Source organism: Lissotriton vulgaris, chromosome 5, assembly GCF_964263255.1.
Source record: "Lissotriton vulgaris chromosome 5, aLisVul1.2, whole genome shotgun sequence".
In the NCBI taxonomy this organism is placed as follows: domain Eukaryota; kingdom Metazoa; phylum Chordata; class Amphibia; order Caudata; family Salamandridae; genus Lissotriton; species Lissotriton vulgaris.
The window spans coordinates 1,501,975,349-1,501,995,416 of NC_141693.1; the positions used below are offsets into that span (position 1 = coordinate 1,501,975,349).

Below are 20,068 nucleotides of genomic sequence, written 5' to 3' on the forward strand. Positions count from 1 at the left end.
CTGCAGAGAAAGTATTGTTACTGGTAATATCCGCCCAGTGCCCTTACATTGTGTATTCCGAAAAATAACAGTTAAAGTAATGGTTACAGGTTGCTACTTGTCTATATAGATTGTAAATCTCTTGGGAAATGACGTTTTTGGTGCACATAAGTGGAACTTACAGGCATAAAGAAGTCCCAGAAATCCGCTGTTATTGATTTGAAGGCTAAAGACCCCTGATTATTTCGACTACCTGATCAAACTTCGAATGTGGACAATCTCTTAGTGTGGTATATTTCTCAGAGTTGTAATTGAATGTGATGGAGCAGAACAGTGGGCATTCAAGAGAGAGGAATGGCCATGCAGATTGTGATGAACAAGCACACATTTGTAAACTTTACCCAAGCATTTTTGCAAATCATTTCCTACCCTGTGAACCTAGGTAAATGTGTAAATGCAAATACCCATTGAGTGTTTGAAAAGAAATTGTACATTTACATTTTTCATAGATGTTATGGGGGAGGATTCTTCTTGGGGATAGTGTTGTTTCATATTCCCAAAGTGTTCTTCTGTGGAATGTCTTTGAAGAAGCCACTGAAGCAAGCATGGTGGACAGGGAGTTTGCCTTGACATTTACAATACGTGCCCCCCCCCCCCCCCTACATTGCACCTTTGTTGTGCGGCACATTCTCACAGAGACCTGTATGGTGTATTGTTTCCACATTATAACGGAACCACTGATATGCCGGCACATGACCATGAGAACTATGGCAAAACGTACCTCATAATGGGCCCAGAAGCCAGCTTCACGGGTGTAGGTTCCAGCAGACCCAGCCCCACCAGCCGGGGCACCAATTCTGCAATCAGCCGGATTAGGCAGGCGGAATGTTCGCCCATAGGTTGGGAACCCCATGATCAGTTTCTCGGCGGGAACACCGTTATCTCTCCAGTATTTCATTGCGTACTCCTGCCAATGCAAAAAGGAAACGATCTTACCCTTTATGACTATTAAGCTTCAGGAGGTATATTAGCCAAGGAGAAGCATGTAGAGGTTTTCTTACGCAGTTGAAGTAAACAAAGTCCCATTTGTCTTCTGGCCCTGCATGGAGAGGGCTGTTGTGTCCTGTGAAGGTGTCCCAGCCTCCATGGAAGTCGTAGGTCATCACACTGATGAAATCGAGGACTCTGTAAGAGAATGAGCTTATTTAAAATCAGATCATACTTTTGAGGTGCAGCACCCTAGTACCTTTCTGACACAGGCACACACTTAATGTTGTTGGTGTACTATGGGAGTGAGTCGTTCAAAGACAGAGACCTTGAAAGACCTCTGCAGAAGGAAACACAACCTTCTGCCCCAGGTGTCTACCCAACAGGCATTGGAAGGCTCAAATTAAGTAGCATTCACACCATACACTGTCCCTTAGGTTCTCTGGCTCAGGTCTGAACTGCCCAGGCTGGTGGCTGCCTGCATGCATCAGTTTTAAGGAGGCACAATTCCAGCCCCCTGACCTGGAGACAAATAATTGTCAGCTGCCTCTAGGCGAACAGGTCGACTGCTCATATCACTAGCCAGTCTTTGTACAGCACCTTGTACAGGGAGTGCCCTGCATTTAAACACTCTCATATTTGGCACATTGGGAAACTGTGGTACATGGAGACAGAGTTTTTTGTTTGAGTTCACATTATTAGATCTAGAGGACAGGAAATGATGTCAGTTCTGGTTCCATGGCTACCAACTCAACCAGTAGCCCTGATCTTCTCTGATCAGTTACACAATGTAGCCCACAAATGGAGTCACCACTCTGCGCTTTAAATAATGGGTGTTCAGATTTCTTAGCTCAAGCACACTCTTTGTATTAACCTCCAATGAACTAACATTTAAGTCAGGCCTGCTGAGAGTCTGTTATGTGACCTAAAAGTTACCACGGACCTAGAGCTGGGCGCTCAACCTACTGAGCTGTATTACTGGCTGTCATACTTTTGGTTGACCACATGTGAAGCTGGGATGGAGGGTATTTACCCAGAGATGTTTCAACAGAAGGAGATTGCACGTTTAGGTGCATGTAGGGCCCCCTCACCTTTCCACAAGAATCCTCAGATGCTGGACCCTGCAACCCTCTGGAAGGACAGGGCGGGTGGGCTGAGACAGAAGGGAAGCTTGCAACTGTTGGAGCCACACCCCTGGGACACAGGTTTCCCATCTGGGCTCAAAGTCACCCAAATTGCTCATATGCACCTACTTTGTCGGAAACGGGGAGTGCCTCGCCCGAGCCAATGAATGAGCACGGTGAGAGCCATCTTACTATCCCACCATCGCAGTGACTCTGAAACTCTCCAACCCGGGTACGTCACTCCCACAACCAGAACACATTAGCCCAGGTCTTGGGTCTGATGCTTCTGTGTGATCTGCACACACACAAGACTGGGGTTGGTTTTTGTGAGTATGGTGTGTAGACATTTTAACTAAGAAACACTCCCGGGTGTTGGCAACAAACTGTTGGGCCTGGCTAGATCGAGAGCCCCGAGGCTCTTCATCACTGAAGAACCCTCATAAGCAGGGTCGGATTGGCAAGGCGGGCATTCGGGAAACGGCCGAAGGGCCGTTGTCTCAGTGCCCTCTGTGGGCCGGTTTTTTTCTCCCCTTTTTCAGTTCACAGAGAGTGCTCTCTGCTATCTGCTCTCTGTGAACTTGGGAAGGGGAGAAAAAAAAACGGCCCACAGAGCGCACGGAAACAGAGACAGAAATGAAAGCGCTTCACTGTGTGCCATGCAGTGATTATTAGCTGTGGCCTCACTTCACCCCCTGCCCCTGAAAAGCAATCACGCCAAGGGTGGGCTGGAGAGCGGTGATTGTCTGCGAAAATCGGCCTCCCTGGGGGCCAGGTGTTGCTCAGGCCTTGAGCCATTTCCACCTCGGCCCCCCTGGGGCCCACGCAGCCGAGAAACGGTGTTAATCTTAACACCTCGCCCACAGCCCCTCAGATTCAGGGCACAGTGGGCGAGGAAGAATGGGTCTGGCTGTGGGGGCTAGGTGATGTTTTGAACTCCCACCATCTTCACCTCAGCCTTCCCCTGTCTACCATTGTGCTCCCCTGCCAAGACATTGCCCTGGGGCCTGGAGGGCTGGGGAGGGCTGATTAATTTACTAATTGCAGGGGCCATACTGCTGTTCATGTGCTCTTGAGCTAAGTAGGTTAGTAATAGCAGGGGCTTCCCTTCTTTTCAGGTGCTCCTGCACTGAAGTTCTTGAATAATTTTGTGACAGAAAGGGGCCTTGCTGTTTTTTTAGTTGCTCAGCATGTAGGCCATTGTCACCTTGGGCCTGTGTCCTGCGCAAGAACAGTATCCTCCCACTTTCATTCCTTATCTTTGCATAGGCATATGTGGCCTAACGCCAGAGTTGCAGAGATGGGGATTCAAGTTTGAATCCCAGGGTCTGCTCAACAGCCTGTGATTCTGGGCAGATCACTTCCTCGCCCAGGCCCTTAAATAAAAAATCAGATCATGTGTACTGTAATTGGTACTCATGAATAGAACTCAAATAGCCTTTGTCTTGGGCTGAATTTACACTACATAAAACTGTCAAATGGTAAGAAAATTATAAAAAATAACCATTTGTTCATGCTTTATGATTCTGCAAAGGGACCATGATAATTAAAGAGGACACTTTATAAAAACATGTCCATATTTTTAACACAGCTTTTCCGATACAAAATTTCCATTTCATGTGCCAGTTAACAATTTAACTCTATTTTAAAGGCCTAATCCAAAATGCAGACAAGGGGCATATTTCTCTATATGCCAAAAATATCATTTAGTAAGTTTTGGTTAGTTTTTTTTTGTAGTTTGTAGGTCATTCTGACAGTAAACACCCATTATCCCGAATCTTTCTTGCCGCATACCATCACTCCGCATACTTTTATTACGAATCTACTAGGACTCCGCAATGCCGTTATAACGCATGGCATTACATTTTATATGCTTTTACCACGCATACATTTACAACGAAACTCGTAAATGCATGAATGATAAAAGCATGTCTTTTTGTATATGTTAGGATAAGGTAAGTATGGGTATATAGGGTATATGTTTTGGGGTTCTGAGGTATATGTTTTAGGGTGATTGGGTATTTTAAGGGTTCAGGGATAGTTTTGGGGTACTGGGGTATTTTTAGGTTCCAGGACTAGGTTTTGGTTTTGGGGTACAGGGGTATTTTTAGGGTGAAGGGATAGGTTTGGGTTTTGGGGTACAGGGGTATTTTTAGGGTTCAGGGATAGGTTTGGGTTTTGGGGTACAGGGGTATTTTTAGGGTTCAGGGATAGGTTTGGGTTTTGGGGTACAGGGTATTTGTAGGGTTCAGGGATAGGTTTGGGGTTTGGGGTAAAGGGGTATTTTTAGGGTTCAGGGATAGGCTTGGGTTTTAGGGTGCAGGGTGTATTTTTAGGGTTAGGATGGGTTATGATTATAGGGTGCAGGGGTATTTAAAGGGACCATGGTGGGATTAGTTTTTAGGGTATTGCACAACTTTTTCTGGTTGGTTGTGTTTTGTTATCATGCATGTGGGCCCCAGAACGTGCTTCAGAGTTGGTGCTACATAATGTGTCTTACACATGGAGGACATGCGAAAAATTGTGAGGGATTGTTACACGGTTGGAATATTTAAAACCAATAGCACTAGTTGTTTGCAGGTCTCTTGTACCATGATTCAGAGAACAGAGTGTGTGTATTGCTTCTTCTATATAAGGAGGAAATTATTAGATTTCCTCCAATGGAATGGTGAAAATCCTCAGAACATCGCATTGGTTTTCATTGTTGCTGAAAGAATGGCATAAGTAAACATAACTAAAGCTACAATTGCAAACACAATGCCCGTATGGTTTATTGTGATATTGTGTGCTAGCTCACAAAACAACAACCAAATCACCCTTACCACTAAAAATGTGAGAAATAGGCAGGTTGCACACAGAATTCCACGTCAAATGTTGTTGCAATTTAATGTACACAATTTACCCAAGGAATGATTTTGCAGCTAAGCATGGGCGGAAAATCCGTTTCGCTCGCGGATTTTGCGGATTTTCGGTAAATTCGCAATCCGCGAGATTCGCGAATCTCCCGCAAAATCCGCAAATCCGCGAGCAGCGGATTTTGCTCGCACTGCTCGCACTGTTCGCGTGAGTTCGCGGCTTCCCAGTACAACTTCGCGCCCCGCGAATAAGTGCAAAATTGCAGAAATACGATCTTAGCAAAACTGAAACTACTTACCAGGTTCAAAAGTTCAGGCTCATCATTAGTAGCCATTTCCTGTAGTGCTTCCTGAGGGGCCCCTCCAGAGTTCAGTTGCCAGTTGCAACTATTATGTGACCCTGCTCTGAACCTCAGAATAGTTACACATATGCCACAAAGGTCCTGAATTACAGCTAAGGGAGACAAGCAGGAGCCAGGCTGGAGGTTCAAATCCATTAATCAGCCCCTAATTCATTATTGTCAGTTGGGGCAGGGCAGGTGTTGTAACTAATTTTGCAACAATGAAAGCACTTAGCAAGTGCAAAAGATCACTAATCAGGAAGCACTAAGGAAGCAGGTGCCAGCTAAAAAAATATTCTGTGACACATTAATCAGCCCCAAATTAATTCAGGTCACTTGAGGCAGGGAAGGTGTGCTTGCGTTGCCACAATAATGTACACTGACTGGACAACCAGAGGGTGCTGTGATGAAACAGAGGGTGGCATGGGTGGGCCAGAGGGTGGCATGAGTAGTCAGAGAGTGGCAGTGGTGACAGAGAGTGGCAGTGATGAAGAAGAGTGTCCCAAACAGGCTGGACACGTAGAAACAACAAGTTCGCGAAACTTGCGACCCGACAGGTAAGTTCGCAATTTGCGACATTGTACAAAACCCTCGCGAACTGGCAGAAACCCGCGCAAACACAAAAAAAAAAAATCCGCAAATTCGCGAGAATTCGCGGATTTTGCGGATTGCGAGTTCGCAAATCCGCAAAATTCGCGAACGCGGGATTCGCAAAATTCGCCCATGCTTATTTGCAGCATTATTCCAGATTGTATTACATTATGATATAGGCCTGAACATAGGTGCTCACAAACATTTTGCCAGGAGCAACAACATCTGGTCTGAGTTATGACCAAGAGCTATGTTGATACCAGATGAGTTGCAGTTGGGGGTAAGGTGAGTGTAAGGGAAGTGAGGCATATACATCTAGTTTCTGAATTGCACAATGTGATACCAACAACTTGGCATTAATACTGGTTTCGTATCTTAATCAGATCATGTGATCCTAGGCAATTGTTTTATTTCACTCCCCATGGCCCAGACTTTAAGGCAGCAACAGATATGAATAAAACTGTGTTTTTTGTATATAGACATCACCTGCTGACTGTGAAATAAATGTATGACTAGATTGTACAGATACATTTTTTCAGCATTCTTTACACCCCAGACTGCCTTTTCCTCGTTTGTGAATTCTTACTTTTGTTATTACATGTTCTATTACCAGAGATTCCAGTCTTACCCTTTCTCCTTGACTGTGTACTAGATTTCTGGTTTATGTGATGATTAGAGTCTAGGACATAGCTGGTTAGGAAAGAGTATCCAACGACATTGTGCAGGGCGTTAAGACTGCAAGTAAGTATTCAGTTATCTGAACTGCAGTGCTCCTAGTCTTTACCAATGTTACTTGCTCTGTAAGCTTTAAAAGGCTTAATTTACTAAATATTTGTCTACAAATTAGACCTCAAAGAGTAACCAAATGGTGTTTCATGAAAGGGCATGCCCCTCGAATGTGGGCCACGCCCCTTAAATATAGGCCACGCCCCTTAAATGTAGGTCACGCCCCCTTAATGTGGGCCACTTTTTCGTCAGTGCCCGGGCCAAATTGTGATCCCAATCCGACCCTGCTCATAAGGCACTACTTCCCAGGGCTCCAGGGCCAGGTCTTGGTACTTACTTCCCAACCTCAGCAATCTCATATCCGGCGTCGATGGTTCCTTTGCCGGCGGACACGGCTGCGGTGACCAGCAGCCGGGGGAGGTTCTTCTCGCGGCCCTCCTTTTCAAAAGCTGCCAGAAGTTCCTAGTCCGGCAGACACAAATGAACAAGGTCTGTTAAGTCACTATTTTTTACAGTAGCAATATCACCAGAAAGTAGATCTTTGCACTGATGAACTTGCAATTCTCTGAAAAATGGCATGTAAGTTCTGTATGTCTTTACCCGCAGAGAGAGGCGCAGGTGGTGGGAGCATTCCCTGGCCTGAGTGGGCACACGCATGCAAAGCACTGTTCCTAGGACAAGTGTAATTCCAGATGGTCACTTGTGAAAAGGGCTGGAATTTTAGCCAAAGAATTACAAGCAATTCAGAATCCACACGTGCCAGAGACGTTCCCACAGATTCTGGCTAGTAAAGAAGGATTACCTAATCAAGGGCTCTCACTCGGATTGGATAAAATTACAGGTGGCAGAGATGAGATACAACTATATATGTTATCTTGTGCAAGAACTGTGCTCGTTCTAACAAACGGATCTCAAACAAGGTGGGTCCATAAAGCCCTGGTTCTGGCCGAACCAGGACATCACTTTTGAAATCATTTCAAAAGAGGGATGGAGAAGTGGGTGCTGCGAAGGCAGGACCTTTTCCACAATCATCACGTTAACATTTACAGTGATAAATATTAACTAATGGACTGGGTGTGGACCTTTAAAAACCTTATCAATCAAAATAAAATGCGCACTAGCGTTCATACCTTTTCTATTTATTTATTTATTTTTAAGTGGTGGAGGGAAGCAACCCAGGAGGGAAGCAACACCAGGGCGCGTGTGAGTGTGTGGGGGTTGGAGGTAAAGCAACACGGGAGACGAAGGGCAGCAGCAACACTGGAGTGTGAATTGGGGGCTCAAACGGGCGAAAGACATCAATTTGAAGCTGCTTTGAAGAAAGCAATGAGCAAGAAGGCAACGAGGGGGAATCGGGGCTAAGCATATGGATGAGAGAGAGGGACACAGAGAGAGTGGAAGTATAGAGTCATGCGCCCGTGCACCAGGGGCAGGACACCCACAAGAAGAGAAGGACAGTTTGAACAGCAAATGACTATGACGCAATTCAATTAAAGTGGCACTAAAGCTAACCATTGTTAAACATTGGGCGTGCGCTAAGCTCACGCTAAAATAACAATAAGTCTCACGCTATCTAAGAGAAGACCTCATAGCTAAGCACATAAGCAAACACTGGCATTGCCAGTGCTCTCATGTGCCAAGGAGTGTAAACACAGGCATTCACAAAGAATGTTTAAATATGTTACATGCACAAATGTTCTTAATTACATTAATGCCAGTCCTAGTGGCTTGACAGTGCAGGGAAAAAGTAGCAAGTAAACAAAAAAAATCGGTATACAAGAAATAAATAATTGAATGTGTCAAACATAATGATGACTAAGTGTGGTTTCAGATGTAAAATGATCCCTCGTGTATTCAAGGGAAACACTTTGTGGCAGACAGCTACAACATGAGGTTACACGGCAATGTTCCGCTAGGTGGAGCCAAAGCCCACCATTTGTATATTTCAAAAGGCAAAAACATGCATCCATAACACAGCAACACCGCTTTCGAGCTAGAGTGCTAGACCAACCCGGGATAGCGGTTCAAGGCCTCCTTTAATTTCCACCCACTGTCCAAGCCCAAACTACCCGTGTCTCACGATGGGCCCCAGTGCCACTGCGTGCAGCGGTGTTTACTGGTGAATGCGTCTGCCGTTGTATCCCAATAGGCCTCATGCAAGGCGCTCAAGTGAACGACCGTGAAAAACTAAAGGAAGAATAGCATCTGTAAAAGTGCACACTCGCTCTCACCTCACACAAGATAGTGAATCGACGCTTGTCCTCTGGCGGGCTTCCTCTCGACCCCGGGTATTCGAAATCCAAATCTATTCCGTCGAAGTTGTACCTCCGCAGGTGCTCGATCACGGAGTCGATGAAGATTTTGCGGTTTCCAGCAGATGCGACCATTTCTGTAAACCTGCAACGATGAACGAAGGTTGGTGATCGTGGCGTTTGTAGATATGAAGTAGTGTGCAACTCTCACCATTCACGACGCCAGCACAATTTTACTTTTTCACACCCACATCGTTAGTAATACGATTTAAATCCGAACCTTCGCCACTTTTATTGATATACTCTTTCAGTATTGACTTTTCCTCTTCTTTCCCCTTTTATCAGTAACCCTCCTTACTTCTGCGTGCCGAAGTTCCATCCTCCCACGGCGAGCAGGGTGAGCATCTGGGGGTTTCTATGCGGTGGAATAAAAAGAAAACACAAATGCAGTTAGCTGTGGAGCGGGTGAGGGAGACTGACATCTGTCTGGTTAGATTATCTTAAGCACAGTTCTCTCTCCCACGGTCACAGGGAGGGTGCATCAGATTCTGGTCAGTGGTCATGCAAACCTAGCAAGCCAGGCCCGCCAAGTAAGTATCTCTCATCATGATCTACAGTGCCATTAGGAGTCACATGGACGAGTGCCTCGTTCCATGGATACTGGAGAATGGGCAGGACACAAGGCTTACCTGCTGCTCATTGGCAGATCCACAGACCCACACTTATTCCTTTCTAGCCTCTGTGGTCATCTGCTCCATGGTGACCCTCTGCACTGCACCTTCATCAGGTCAGCTTCTTGCATGTGCCTAAGGCACTTCTGTGGGAGTTTACTGCATTGACAGTTCACCAGATTTCGAAGCAGTGCAGAGTGAGGGGAACGTTGTGGTGCATCGCTAGTGAGTGCGCACTGCGTGTGAAGTTTGGATTCTCACTTGTAGCACCGAGCCACATTCTAATGCCATACTGGGAGAATAGGCCTAGGTTTGGAAGCCATTTCTGGAGAATTGTTTCCAGTTCTGCAGGTCACAGTGCCAGAGCAGTGTAGAAGAGAGCTGGCAAGATGGTGTGAGGTCTTTGGAAGAGAGAGGGAAGATGGCCCAATGAGTTTGTGGACATACCTGCCATTCAACGGGACTCCAATTACAAAAGGATAAATTGGCATGTTCATTAGTTAAAAGATTCAATTTTGGGCATGTTGTTTTCCCCAGACTGGTGCCTTGAACTTGCTTATTTCCTTTCTCCTTAATTCATTACCTTAAATCCCTGAAAAGTATCGACATACTCTTTACCACTTGATGGCACAGGTCTTCTAGACATTAGAGGTTACTTACGCTTTCTTGAGGTTATTGTACTCGACGTAGAGGACGTCGTCATTCCACTCGTAAGGGGCGATCTTATGGCCGCTCATGGTGGCGAAGGCGTAGACTCCATGGGTGCAGAGGTGGGGGTCGACGTTGTTTGGCTTGTACTTGGCGGGTTCTGGTCTGTACTGGGACCAGTTGGTGAAGTAACAGACCAGCTTGTAGGAAAAGCCTTAAAGACAGAGACCAGAGCTTAGAACCAGGCTGCATGGAAAAGCGGACGAGCCGGGCACTCTGATTTTGTAATGAGTTGATATGGAGACACACCAAGTCTCTTTGTTAGGGTGTGAGTTTTGACCTCTGGCCGTCTCATTCAGTGTTTGGTGAATCCCACTTTTACCCACTCTCTCAAACATTGTACAAGGCTAACAACTTGGGGCTCAGTCGCACTCCCTCTCAGCCTCACGCTCTCAGTCTCCCAATTAACTTGAATGTAGAGTCAAATTTGAAAATTATATATTTTTCTGTGAAAACATGTTTTGGCTTAAAAAACGCTGTGGATCTTGAGATATCTAGTTATGATAATCATACTGTTCCATTGAGAGATGTGTTGAACCCACATCTTTGTTCACCCTGCCATGGTTAGATTTGCCTTGGAAATGTGCATGTATGGCTGTGGTGCTTTACACATCCTATGCATTTGAACTTTCTAAAAGGTATTGCAGTGCCTCGTTATCACTTTACAGAGCCCACAAGAATGCTCAGAGTACATGTAAAATATGAAACGCAAAGTGCACCTCCTGCGCACAGAACACGAAGAAGGCCAGCTGAACTGGTGACTTATGCTGCCACTGGCTACTTGTATTGGACCATGTGTGGCGTGAGCTTGTATTTCTACCTTTCATGAAGTGTTGTGGTGGTTGGTGCGCTTGGTACAGCGTCAAGAGCCCCCTGCACGAGGCTGTGGTCTTTTAAGATGGCTGAACATTTCTTGCAGTTATAACTTAAGCTGTTGCAGTCGTGCTAGGAACACCTTTTCAAGGGAAGAGCACAAGAACAAAGGATTTGTCCTCCTGGAAATGAGGACCTCTTACCACCAACACACATCAGGACCTTTCCAGAAGACCTTTTACAGAGTGGTTGGTGATATGGAGCAGAATGGAGTAGTAATTTAATTGGGTGATATACTTAGAGGTGTCTGAAGATACTGAGTGTGAGAGAGAATGAACTGCGGAAGACAGTAGCCATAGATTCCCTACTTCCGTCTGTGTGAAGATGTCCATATTATCATACGTGCCAACATTTGGGAACAAGTAAGCAGGATATTTAGAAAAAAAAGGTAGGGAAATTAATTTCCTATCAACTTGTATTGGGCTGGAACTAGTTTAAAGCAGGAGAAAGCTACTATTACAGGACGTATATGTTTCTGAAACGATGAGTGTTGGTTTGCATGCTTTGTACAACTGTCTTGGTTGTATTTGGAGAGGAATTCCATGAGCTCGTATCAGAACTCGTTTATCTTTCTTTGTGTTATTAAGGGAGGGCGTGCACTTGTATGCAAACCTTACATGAAATGTAGTGTTGCAGCAGAGGTTGGTGGTAGGGGTCAGGAGATAGTGTCAATCACTTTTCAACTGGTGAGATTTTCTTGTTTTTTCTTTATCAATGGTTCATTATTTTGTAATCAATTAAAGAAGCTCAACCATTCTCTGAGTTCTACCTTAATCTGTTATAACCTGACACTTTAATGTTTTGCTGGACTGCATGGGTTCAAGCAAACAACTACCCTGTTGCCACAGCTACCCGTAGCATACGAGGCTGTTGGAGGACGTTTTCTAGAAGTCTTGGAATGTGAAGATACTTGCATGGCGTTTGTCCAAATAAAGGGGATGCCAGGAAAGCTACCCAACCAAAAGAGAGGTCATTGATTTTCTACTAATTGCTATTGCTTGGCTCCCATTCCAGGATGGCTTCTGAATTATTGGTTCAACTAATACAATAAAATATTCGAAAAGTTGTTGCATCGTTCGTTCTACCGGTCCAGGGAGATACATATCAATTCTGCTGTACTATTTTCGATAGATGCAGAAAACACATTACAGTTGCTGCTAGTCAGTAGAACTTTGTGTTTTGTGAGACATTGATGAAATCAAATAGGTTTATGTTCGGTGTATGTGCATTTGTTCTCTGTTTCTTACAGCTGTTTCTCGTGATGGCCCCATCATTTGTTAAGTTCATTAGAAGTTCCTTGTTTCTAATGGTGGGCATGTTAAACTGTACAAAAAATACTCAAACGTAAATATGCCCTAATAATGAATTGTCTTCAAAAGTTGTTGTTTTTGTTTTTCTTGGAAGCTCATTCTTAGCAGCACAAAATAGAAATTCCAGCCAGTCCAGAATTCAAAAGGTATGTGTTCTCTGGTACCCAGAATGGAAGTCTCCTAGTCACACTATATAACTCACTCATCTATGATTAAAATAAATATGTATCCATATATGGGTATTTGTAAAGCTCAACCCTAGCTAAAGAGCAAAATATCCCTGAGCCTGGGCAGTACAAATGACACGTCACACAATGCAGCAGACCATCAGTGTACTAGTACAGCCCCTACATCAGGGCGCTGCTTCTGGCAGCCATGCACTTCTCACACTGACAACAACCCAGGGATTGCCCAAACTTCATTTAAAGGCATAGGCGTTCCTCTTACCTAGCTGCGCCTGCAGCAATAAGGCCAACCCTACAAAAGAAAAGAAAAGCATTGAAAAGCATGTTAGGCTTCTTGTTATAGTCACGGAGGACACAGCGAAAGAATGGGGCCGAGAGCATTACAGGCAGAGACAACAAATGAAGAAATAATATCAACGTGAAATGAAAACTATGCGGCATAAAATTAGGATTCTTACAGCAACACGTAAAAACACAACATGGCACAAGCGAATCCCACACAACGTTATTCAACCCCTAGAAAGGTCTCAATAGTAGAGACCACATGTGCTTTCAAGAACATTCTTCATGATGCATACGTGACGTCATCTGGCAATACATAAGAGGGGGCTTTAGAGGGAGAAAAATCGAGGGAACTTAAGGTTCTCATCAGCTAGCAGTGAACTGGAAGTTTTAAGCAGGAGAAATGCACAATGGCTACATTTATGGTTAGAAACCTTGAGAATCTACTGCCCTCATCAGGGTTATAACATGTATGATCACATTACTGGGGGACTGTCAAAGAAATGGAAGTGCTTGTGATTATAAGTGCACCCCAATTCCAGATCCAACCCTCCCCCCACACTCCCACACCCCACACCTGGCGATGAAACCACATTTTCGGGAGGCTTTTTTTTAATGTTTCTAACGCAGTCCTTAGATGCTTTGCACCCACTGGTAGAAGGGGATTTTAATTTCTGGGCAGCGCGCTCATCACAGGCAGAAGCCAGATACCTCAAAGAAGACTGCAGCCACTCGTCTGGGTGAGCTCGTGCAACCTGAACAAGACTGCTGTAAACAAAGATATTTTATCCGTATTACGTGTCATTGAAACGTGCCTAAACGCACCAAAAAAATAATAATTTTAACCATCAAACAGAAATGACAATCAAACCCTGTTATCTTCTGTGCACATAAATCTTTTAGTGAATCCGGTGCTACACAGACCCCACCATAATCACAAATTCCTATCTCGTGCTTACTACTAAATGAACATGTTTTGGGTGGGTTTAGGCACGTTTCAGTGACACGTAATACGGGTAAAATATCTTTGTTTACAGCAGGCAAGGGGTTTTATGATTATGTTTACACGATTATTTATACAAATTCAGAATGGGATTGGCTAAGGGCAAACCATAGGGGATATGGCTTTGGAAAGTATGTTTTAACATTTAAAGGTATCTCCCATTGAACAGATTTGTTAGAGGTATTTTCATTCTTTCAGTTACCCCTGACGAAGGGCTGTATAGCCCGAAATGCATTGGGTTGCATAACACAAGGCTACTCTGCATGAATTGCCCATTCCGCACATGTCGCTGACAAGGCCCGGATAGGCATACAGACAGCATTTGAAAAAATGTGGATAACGCGGTCTTCTAAGTGAATGGAAACTAATGGATGAAATGTGAAAAATATGAACAAAGAATTTGGATTAAAAATTGGATTAAAGATTGGATTTAAACGTGAAATATATGATTTATTCATTGGGCGCTTGAACACCCTACCACTATGAGAAGGAACACACCCTGGACTGAACAATTACTGTGCCCAAGAAGATTCAGCCTGTTGGTGTGTTACCTGTTACATGGGCGGAAGATATTTTCGTGAATTTTACCTGGGTTTTTCTACCCTTTATTAATGTTGGTCCCCATCCGAGGTGAACCGATTCTCAGGTCTGGCATGAAGCTTTGTAAAGAGCCTTTATTAAGGCCTCAGGGGAGATGGAATCAGCCTTTCAGTGTCAAGGCATTAACACTGAGGATCTTGGATCAGATCATCCCTAGATATAATATAAGGCAATCCAAATCACGACGAGGACGTATGCAATGGCCCTTAAAGAATATAACAAACAGATTAGATCAGCTAAGAAAGCATTTCTCTCCCATCAAATGTTATATGTAGATCACCAGCCTAAATGCATATTCAGAATACTACATTCGCTTAATAATCCTAGTTCTTTATAAATTTGGATATCAACCACCGTGAAATGAGCTATAAATGTGCAGCCCTTTGTATAAGACTAAATCAGTAGGATCAGTATAGAATTTGGTGATGTACTGACAGGCTTAACTACTACCGAGTTTAGTCAAAGGGTTTTTGGCAGAACACTAAAATCAATACTCTTCTCTGATTTTGGTCAGCTACTGATAGAGAAAGCAAGAGAGCTTCTGCCAGGTTTCCCTTTCGAGCTGTGTGCTGCCAAGTTTTAACTTTTGGCTCCTGATACATTGTGACCAGCCTTGGTGAGACTGTGCAAGGCATCCCTGCTGGCAACTGTAGTTCTGCTCAGCTGGTTATTGGGTTTTTTCCTCCTATTTTGAAGAAAGCTACAGCAGATCTACCATTTTAGCTAATTTTCACCCTGTCTCGGTGTTACTGGCATCGGTAAAAATGCTGGAGAAATTTGGCATTGTCTGTCTTATGGAATTTCTAGCTTCTCAAGCGAGAACTGAGCCAGACACAATCAGGGTTCAGTGCAAGAATCAGAACAGGGTCAGTTTTGCTTAAGGTAATGGATAAATTAAGGTGGACTTTACATGCGGGGAGATGCGCTTCCCTTATCATCTTGGATCTATTAGCCACCTTCAACACAATCTCCCATGATATTCTCCTAAACAGAATGAGGGAGATTTTCGTCAGGAGCTTGACTCTTCAAAAGACAGCCTCTTATCTTAGCAGGGGCCTGCAGGAAGTAAAAATGGGTTCTTCACTGTCTGAAGAATTTCCTGTGAGATCTGGGGTACCACAGGGGTCGTGTAGGAGCCCCAGAATCTTTGGCTAAATTCATATGATCGAACAGGTACCATTTAATGACTTATGCAGAAGAACCCCACTTGATTATTCAAGTGCATAGTGAGTAATATCAGAATTACACACACCAACATTAAAAACACGTATGCTGGAGACAGGCAACTAGATGAGAATGATCTTAAGTCAGACATGTGGTGCCCCTTAGATCTTGGCACTACCCTGACCCCTTAAACAGAGGTCATGGATCAGCGGGTTCACCTGAATGATAGCATTTCCTTTCATAGACATATAAACCACGACCCTGATTTTACTGAGGCTGGACTATTTTAATTTCTTCTACATAGGTATCAATGAGCATGACGTTAAGAAGCTACAACTCATCCAGAACCGGGCTGTGCCAATGATTTTCAGGCTACATAAAGCAGAAAGAACAAATGATGGATGGAATGCTGAGCAATGTCAAACATTCACCCTCAGTACAGAGATCTGGGCCTAAATCCATCGTTTTTTTTGCATACCACGCCATTCCAGTTTAGACCCAGCCCATATGCAAATTAGTTTTGACCCTGCACCCCATGGGTACAGTCCAGCCCAAACTGCCAATGAGGGTGATTGTTTCTGGTCCAGGGAGGACCTGGCCTGGCATTCAGGCTGGACTTTTCCCTTGAGAAGCAGGGTCAAGACTGGCTTGCATATGACTGGGCCAAAACTGGGGTGGCATGGTGAACAAAAGAAGGATGGATTAAACCCAGATCTGTGACTGGGGGTGAGTGGTTGAATAGTGCAGCACTCTGTCCATCATCTTGTGATGTTTTCTATGTTCACCCTAAGTGGCCAAGGGTATGCCCAGTCGTGGGCCCATTGCTTGCTGTGCCACTGGACTCAAGATAGCCTGGCTGATATGGGGTGATACCCTGAAACCGGTCCGAGGATGCTTGTTTCCAGGCCAGGGAGGACCGGCCTTGCAGTTCGGGCTGGACTGTTCCCATGAGGAACAGGGTCAAGACTGATTTACAAACTGGGGTGGCATACAGAGCAAAAGAAGAGTGGATTAAACCCAGATCTGCGACTGGGGTTGAGTGTTTGAAAAGCTTCAGCACTCTGTCCATCATTTAGTGTTTGCTATGTTTGCCCTAAGTGGCCATGGGTATGCCCAGTTCTGGGTCTCTTGCTTGCTGTGCATCTGGATTCAAGCTAGCCTGGCTGATGAGAGGCAAAACCCTGAAACCAGTCCCAGGATGCTTGTGTACGGTCCAGGGACCTGGCCTGGCAGTTCGGGCTGGACCATTCCCATGAGGAACAGGGTCAAGACTGATTTGCATATGGCTGGGTCCAAACTGGGGTGGCATACAGAGCAAAAGAAGAGTGGATTAAACCCAGATCTGCGACTGGGGTTGAGTGTTTGAAAAGCTTCAGCACTCTGTCCATCATTTAGTGTTTGCTATGTTCGCCCTAAGTGGCCATGGGTATGCCCAGTTCTGGGTCTCTTGCTTGCTGTGCCTCTGGATTCAAGCTAGCCTGGCTGATGAGAGGCAAAACCCTGAAACCAGTCCCAGGATGCTTGTTTACGGTCCAGGGACCTGGCCTGGCAGTTCGGGCTGGACCATTCCCATCAGGAGCAAGGTCAAGATTGATTTGCTAATGGGTGGGTCCAAGCTGAGGTGGTATAATGAGCAAAAGAATGATGGATTAAACCCCGATCTGTGACTGGGGGTGAGTGGTTGAATAGTGCAGCACTTTGTCCATCATCTTGTTGTGTTTGCTACATTAAGCAGGACATGTTTCCTCCCAAGGGAGGGTGCTTCTTTGGCATCCAATAGAGAAAAGAATACAATTAAAAGTTTCATGCTTTCTACACCAAACAACACATATGCCTAGCCGCTGTATCTCCAGAAGCGAATGCAGGAATATCCAGTAGTTTCCAGCGTTTGTAATGAGTGGCGGGGCGGCAGGGGGAGGGGGCGGTGTTGGGGTGAGAGAGGGCATAGGAGTTGCGAAGGGAGGGGCAAAAAAAAAATGTTTTAAAAAGCATGCCTTCAGCCGGCTGCATCGCACTGCTCTGTTCCTGTTGTCCCAGAATGCCCTGCGGCCAATCTTGAAGCTGCTCTCACATGAGAGCAGATTCAGGATTGGCCTGAGCGCCCTCAATTAGCGCTTCAGGTCTATGCCTGCTCTCTCTAACCCCAGCAATGCAGCCAAATCATCATTGCACAGTGAAGGGAGTGCACTACCACTCCCCTCAGTGCTGGCACCTCCATGCCCGACCCCAAGACTCGTCAGGAAAGGAGAAATAAAACGAGTGTCGTTTTTTTTATGTCCTGCCGTTTTTGGGGGGGCGACACTCCTTTGCCATAGCAGAGGAGCCGCCGCTGGGTATATCGCCCCACTCTTTTTCTCCGGTCTCATTTGAGAATTCCTCAATTAGGATTGGCTCGATACAGAGGAAGAGGCTGTAGCTTATTAGCTGGAAAAGCCTGTAATGCCCTGACTCATATGCGGAAACAGATTAGGTCATATGTTCCCTTCAGGATAGCCCTAAAAACAGCCTTATTTTAGCCATCTGCTGGGGGTGAGTGTGGACAATTATCATAAGGTATCTAGAACCAGAACACCAGATCTGGGAAACAGTTTCGCTCTACAAGATATTGTAACATAATATTATACGTACCAGGTAAAGGTGTATTATATATCGGTTTGAATACACCTTTGTAGGTTATAAGGATATTGCCTACATACAGAACACCAGGATCTTTGACCTTCAAGAGACTTTTTTTCTATTTTACTAGTCCTCAATTAATTATCTGTCATATTTTGTGTATGGCTAGTGAGGACCAGGTGGGTTTTGACGCCCAAATAAATAAGCAAAGGGGACCAGTGGGCATAGCATGGGGAGAAGAGATGGGCTAGACATCACAAAGACCGCAAAGCCTTGTCCACAACAAGAGTTTTAAACCCTCTCTGAGAAGACCCAACTATTTTACACTGACTTTATTAGCTCTCTGGTCCTTCGCCCATCATTAGAGACAGAAAAATAGAAGAGGGCACCAATGGATAGAAGGCCTTGCCCTCATACTTCAACAGACATGGTAATACCTCCACACACTAGTGAGATTTAGATACCTTAAGTGTATAACTACACAAACAGAAGAGAGATATTACGGCAGGATCTAAATATTTAATGTGTATAACTGAGCAGGGAGAGATACAAGGTACACGAAAAGTATTTAAATACCTCAGGTGTATCAATACAGCAGTTAACTTGAAGCTAAGGGAAGATGTTTGTACCTCAAGTGCATCAGTACGACAGAGAGATGGGAGGTATTAGGGTACTATAACTCAGCAGGTGTATTAATACCTCTGAGGAGATATGAGGGAGCAATTAAGTATCGAAGGTGTATAGATACAGCAGATAGAGATGGGCGGTATAAGGGAGGGAGACGTTTAAAACCGCAGCAGTATAAATACAGCAGAGGAAATTAAAATGGATCAGGATGAATGCGAGGCTCTTCAGTGAAAGTGGGCAGTGCATGTACCGGCATCCCGCAGGAGCGGCTGCAGCAGCCTAAATACCAGATTGCACGAGGCCCAGGTCAGTCAGAAGTAGGTGGGTCCTCTCAGCAGGAGGGCAGAGGCCCCGCGGGGGTGAGCAGGGTCTGTCTGTAGTGTTGGCGCGGGGTCTGTGGGGCCGTCTGCAGTGTGGTCAGAGGCATGTCTTCTGGCCGAATGACCGAATGACTCACCTGCCCAGAGCAGTATCTTGTCCATGGCTGTGCTGTGGGTAGACTCCGCACTCTGCCCGGCGCCAGCTCGCCTTTTATAGGAAGGGGCCGCCTGTAATCAGCGTGGGGCCCGCACACCTGCTGTAAGGCCTTCCAGAGCTCGCACGCGCCTTCGATAACACAGAGAGGGGGGGATTACCTGACGTGTCTGGGCCCTGACCCTGGCCTCTAGGAATGCAGAGCCCACAGCAGTAAGGTGCAAGGCCGCCCCAGCAGGGGGTGGGGTGTTGGGGGGCGGGGGGGCTGTAATGTAAGGAAGACCGCGGGAGAACTGCTCCACGGCAGAGCTACTGTTTCTTGCAAACCAAGGCCTCCAGATAGCATCCACACATGGCCTATGGATGGTGGAAGGAGAACCCATTAACATCTATCCGGACTATACAGTGTTGGTTCAAAGACAGACGGAGTCCTTCTTGTGGGTCAAACAACATTCGAAAAGGCTAGATGTCCAATATGCCTTGCTGTTCCTGGCAAAACTGACGATCATTGACAAGGAGCACACACACTACTTTACCTCTGCAATGGAGGTCTGGGAATGGCTTGAACTAAAAGGATACCAAGTACCAACTGAGAGGGGTGAGGCCACTCAGTCCCAACCTCGGCAGGAACAGCGGCGGCACTGATGGAGGAGACCTACAACAGGCTCCATGGCCGGAGTCCGAGAACAGATGGCTATCATTA

General features: G+C 45.4%; 1 protein-coding gene across 1 annotated transcript in view; it reads right to left on the reverse strand.

Moving 5' to 3' along the window:
* Positions 1–19,395, reverse strand: part of LOC147712858 (acidic mammalian chitinase-like) — a 31,070-nt gene extending 11,675 nt beyond the window's left edge. Inside the window, exons 1-8 of the mRNA XM_086923519.1 lie at positions 19,349–19,395; positions 12,862–12,891; positions 10,184–10,385; positions 9,211–9,267; positions 8,832–8,997; positions 6,938–7,062; positions 1,041–1,164; positions 761–946 (exon numbers count right to left, since the gene is read on the reverse strand). Coding sequence (XP_086779645.1) covers positions 761–946; positions 1,041–1,164; positions 6,938–7,062; positions 8,832–8,997; positions 9,211–9,267; positions 10,184–10,385; positions 12,862–12,891; positions 19,349–19,373 — 915 coding nt within the window. The 5' untranslated portion in view covers positions 19,374–19,395. The remainder of the gene's footprint in view (positions 1–760; positions 947–1,040; positions 1,165–6,937; positions 7,063–8,831; positions 8,998–9,210; positions 9,268–10,183; positions 10,386–12,861; positions 12,892–19,348) is intronic.
* Positions 19,396–20,068: the final 673 nt, after the last annotated feature.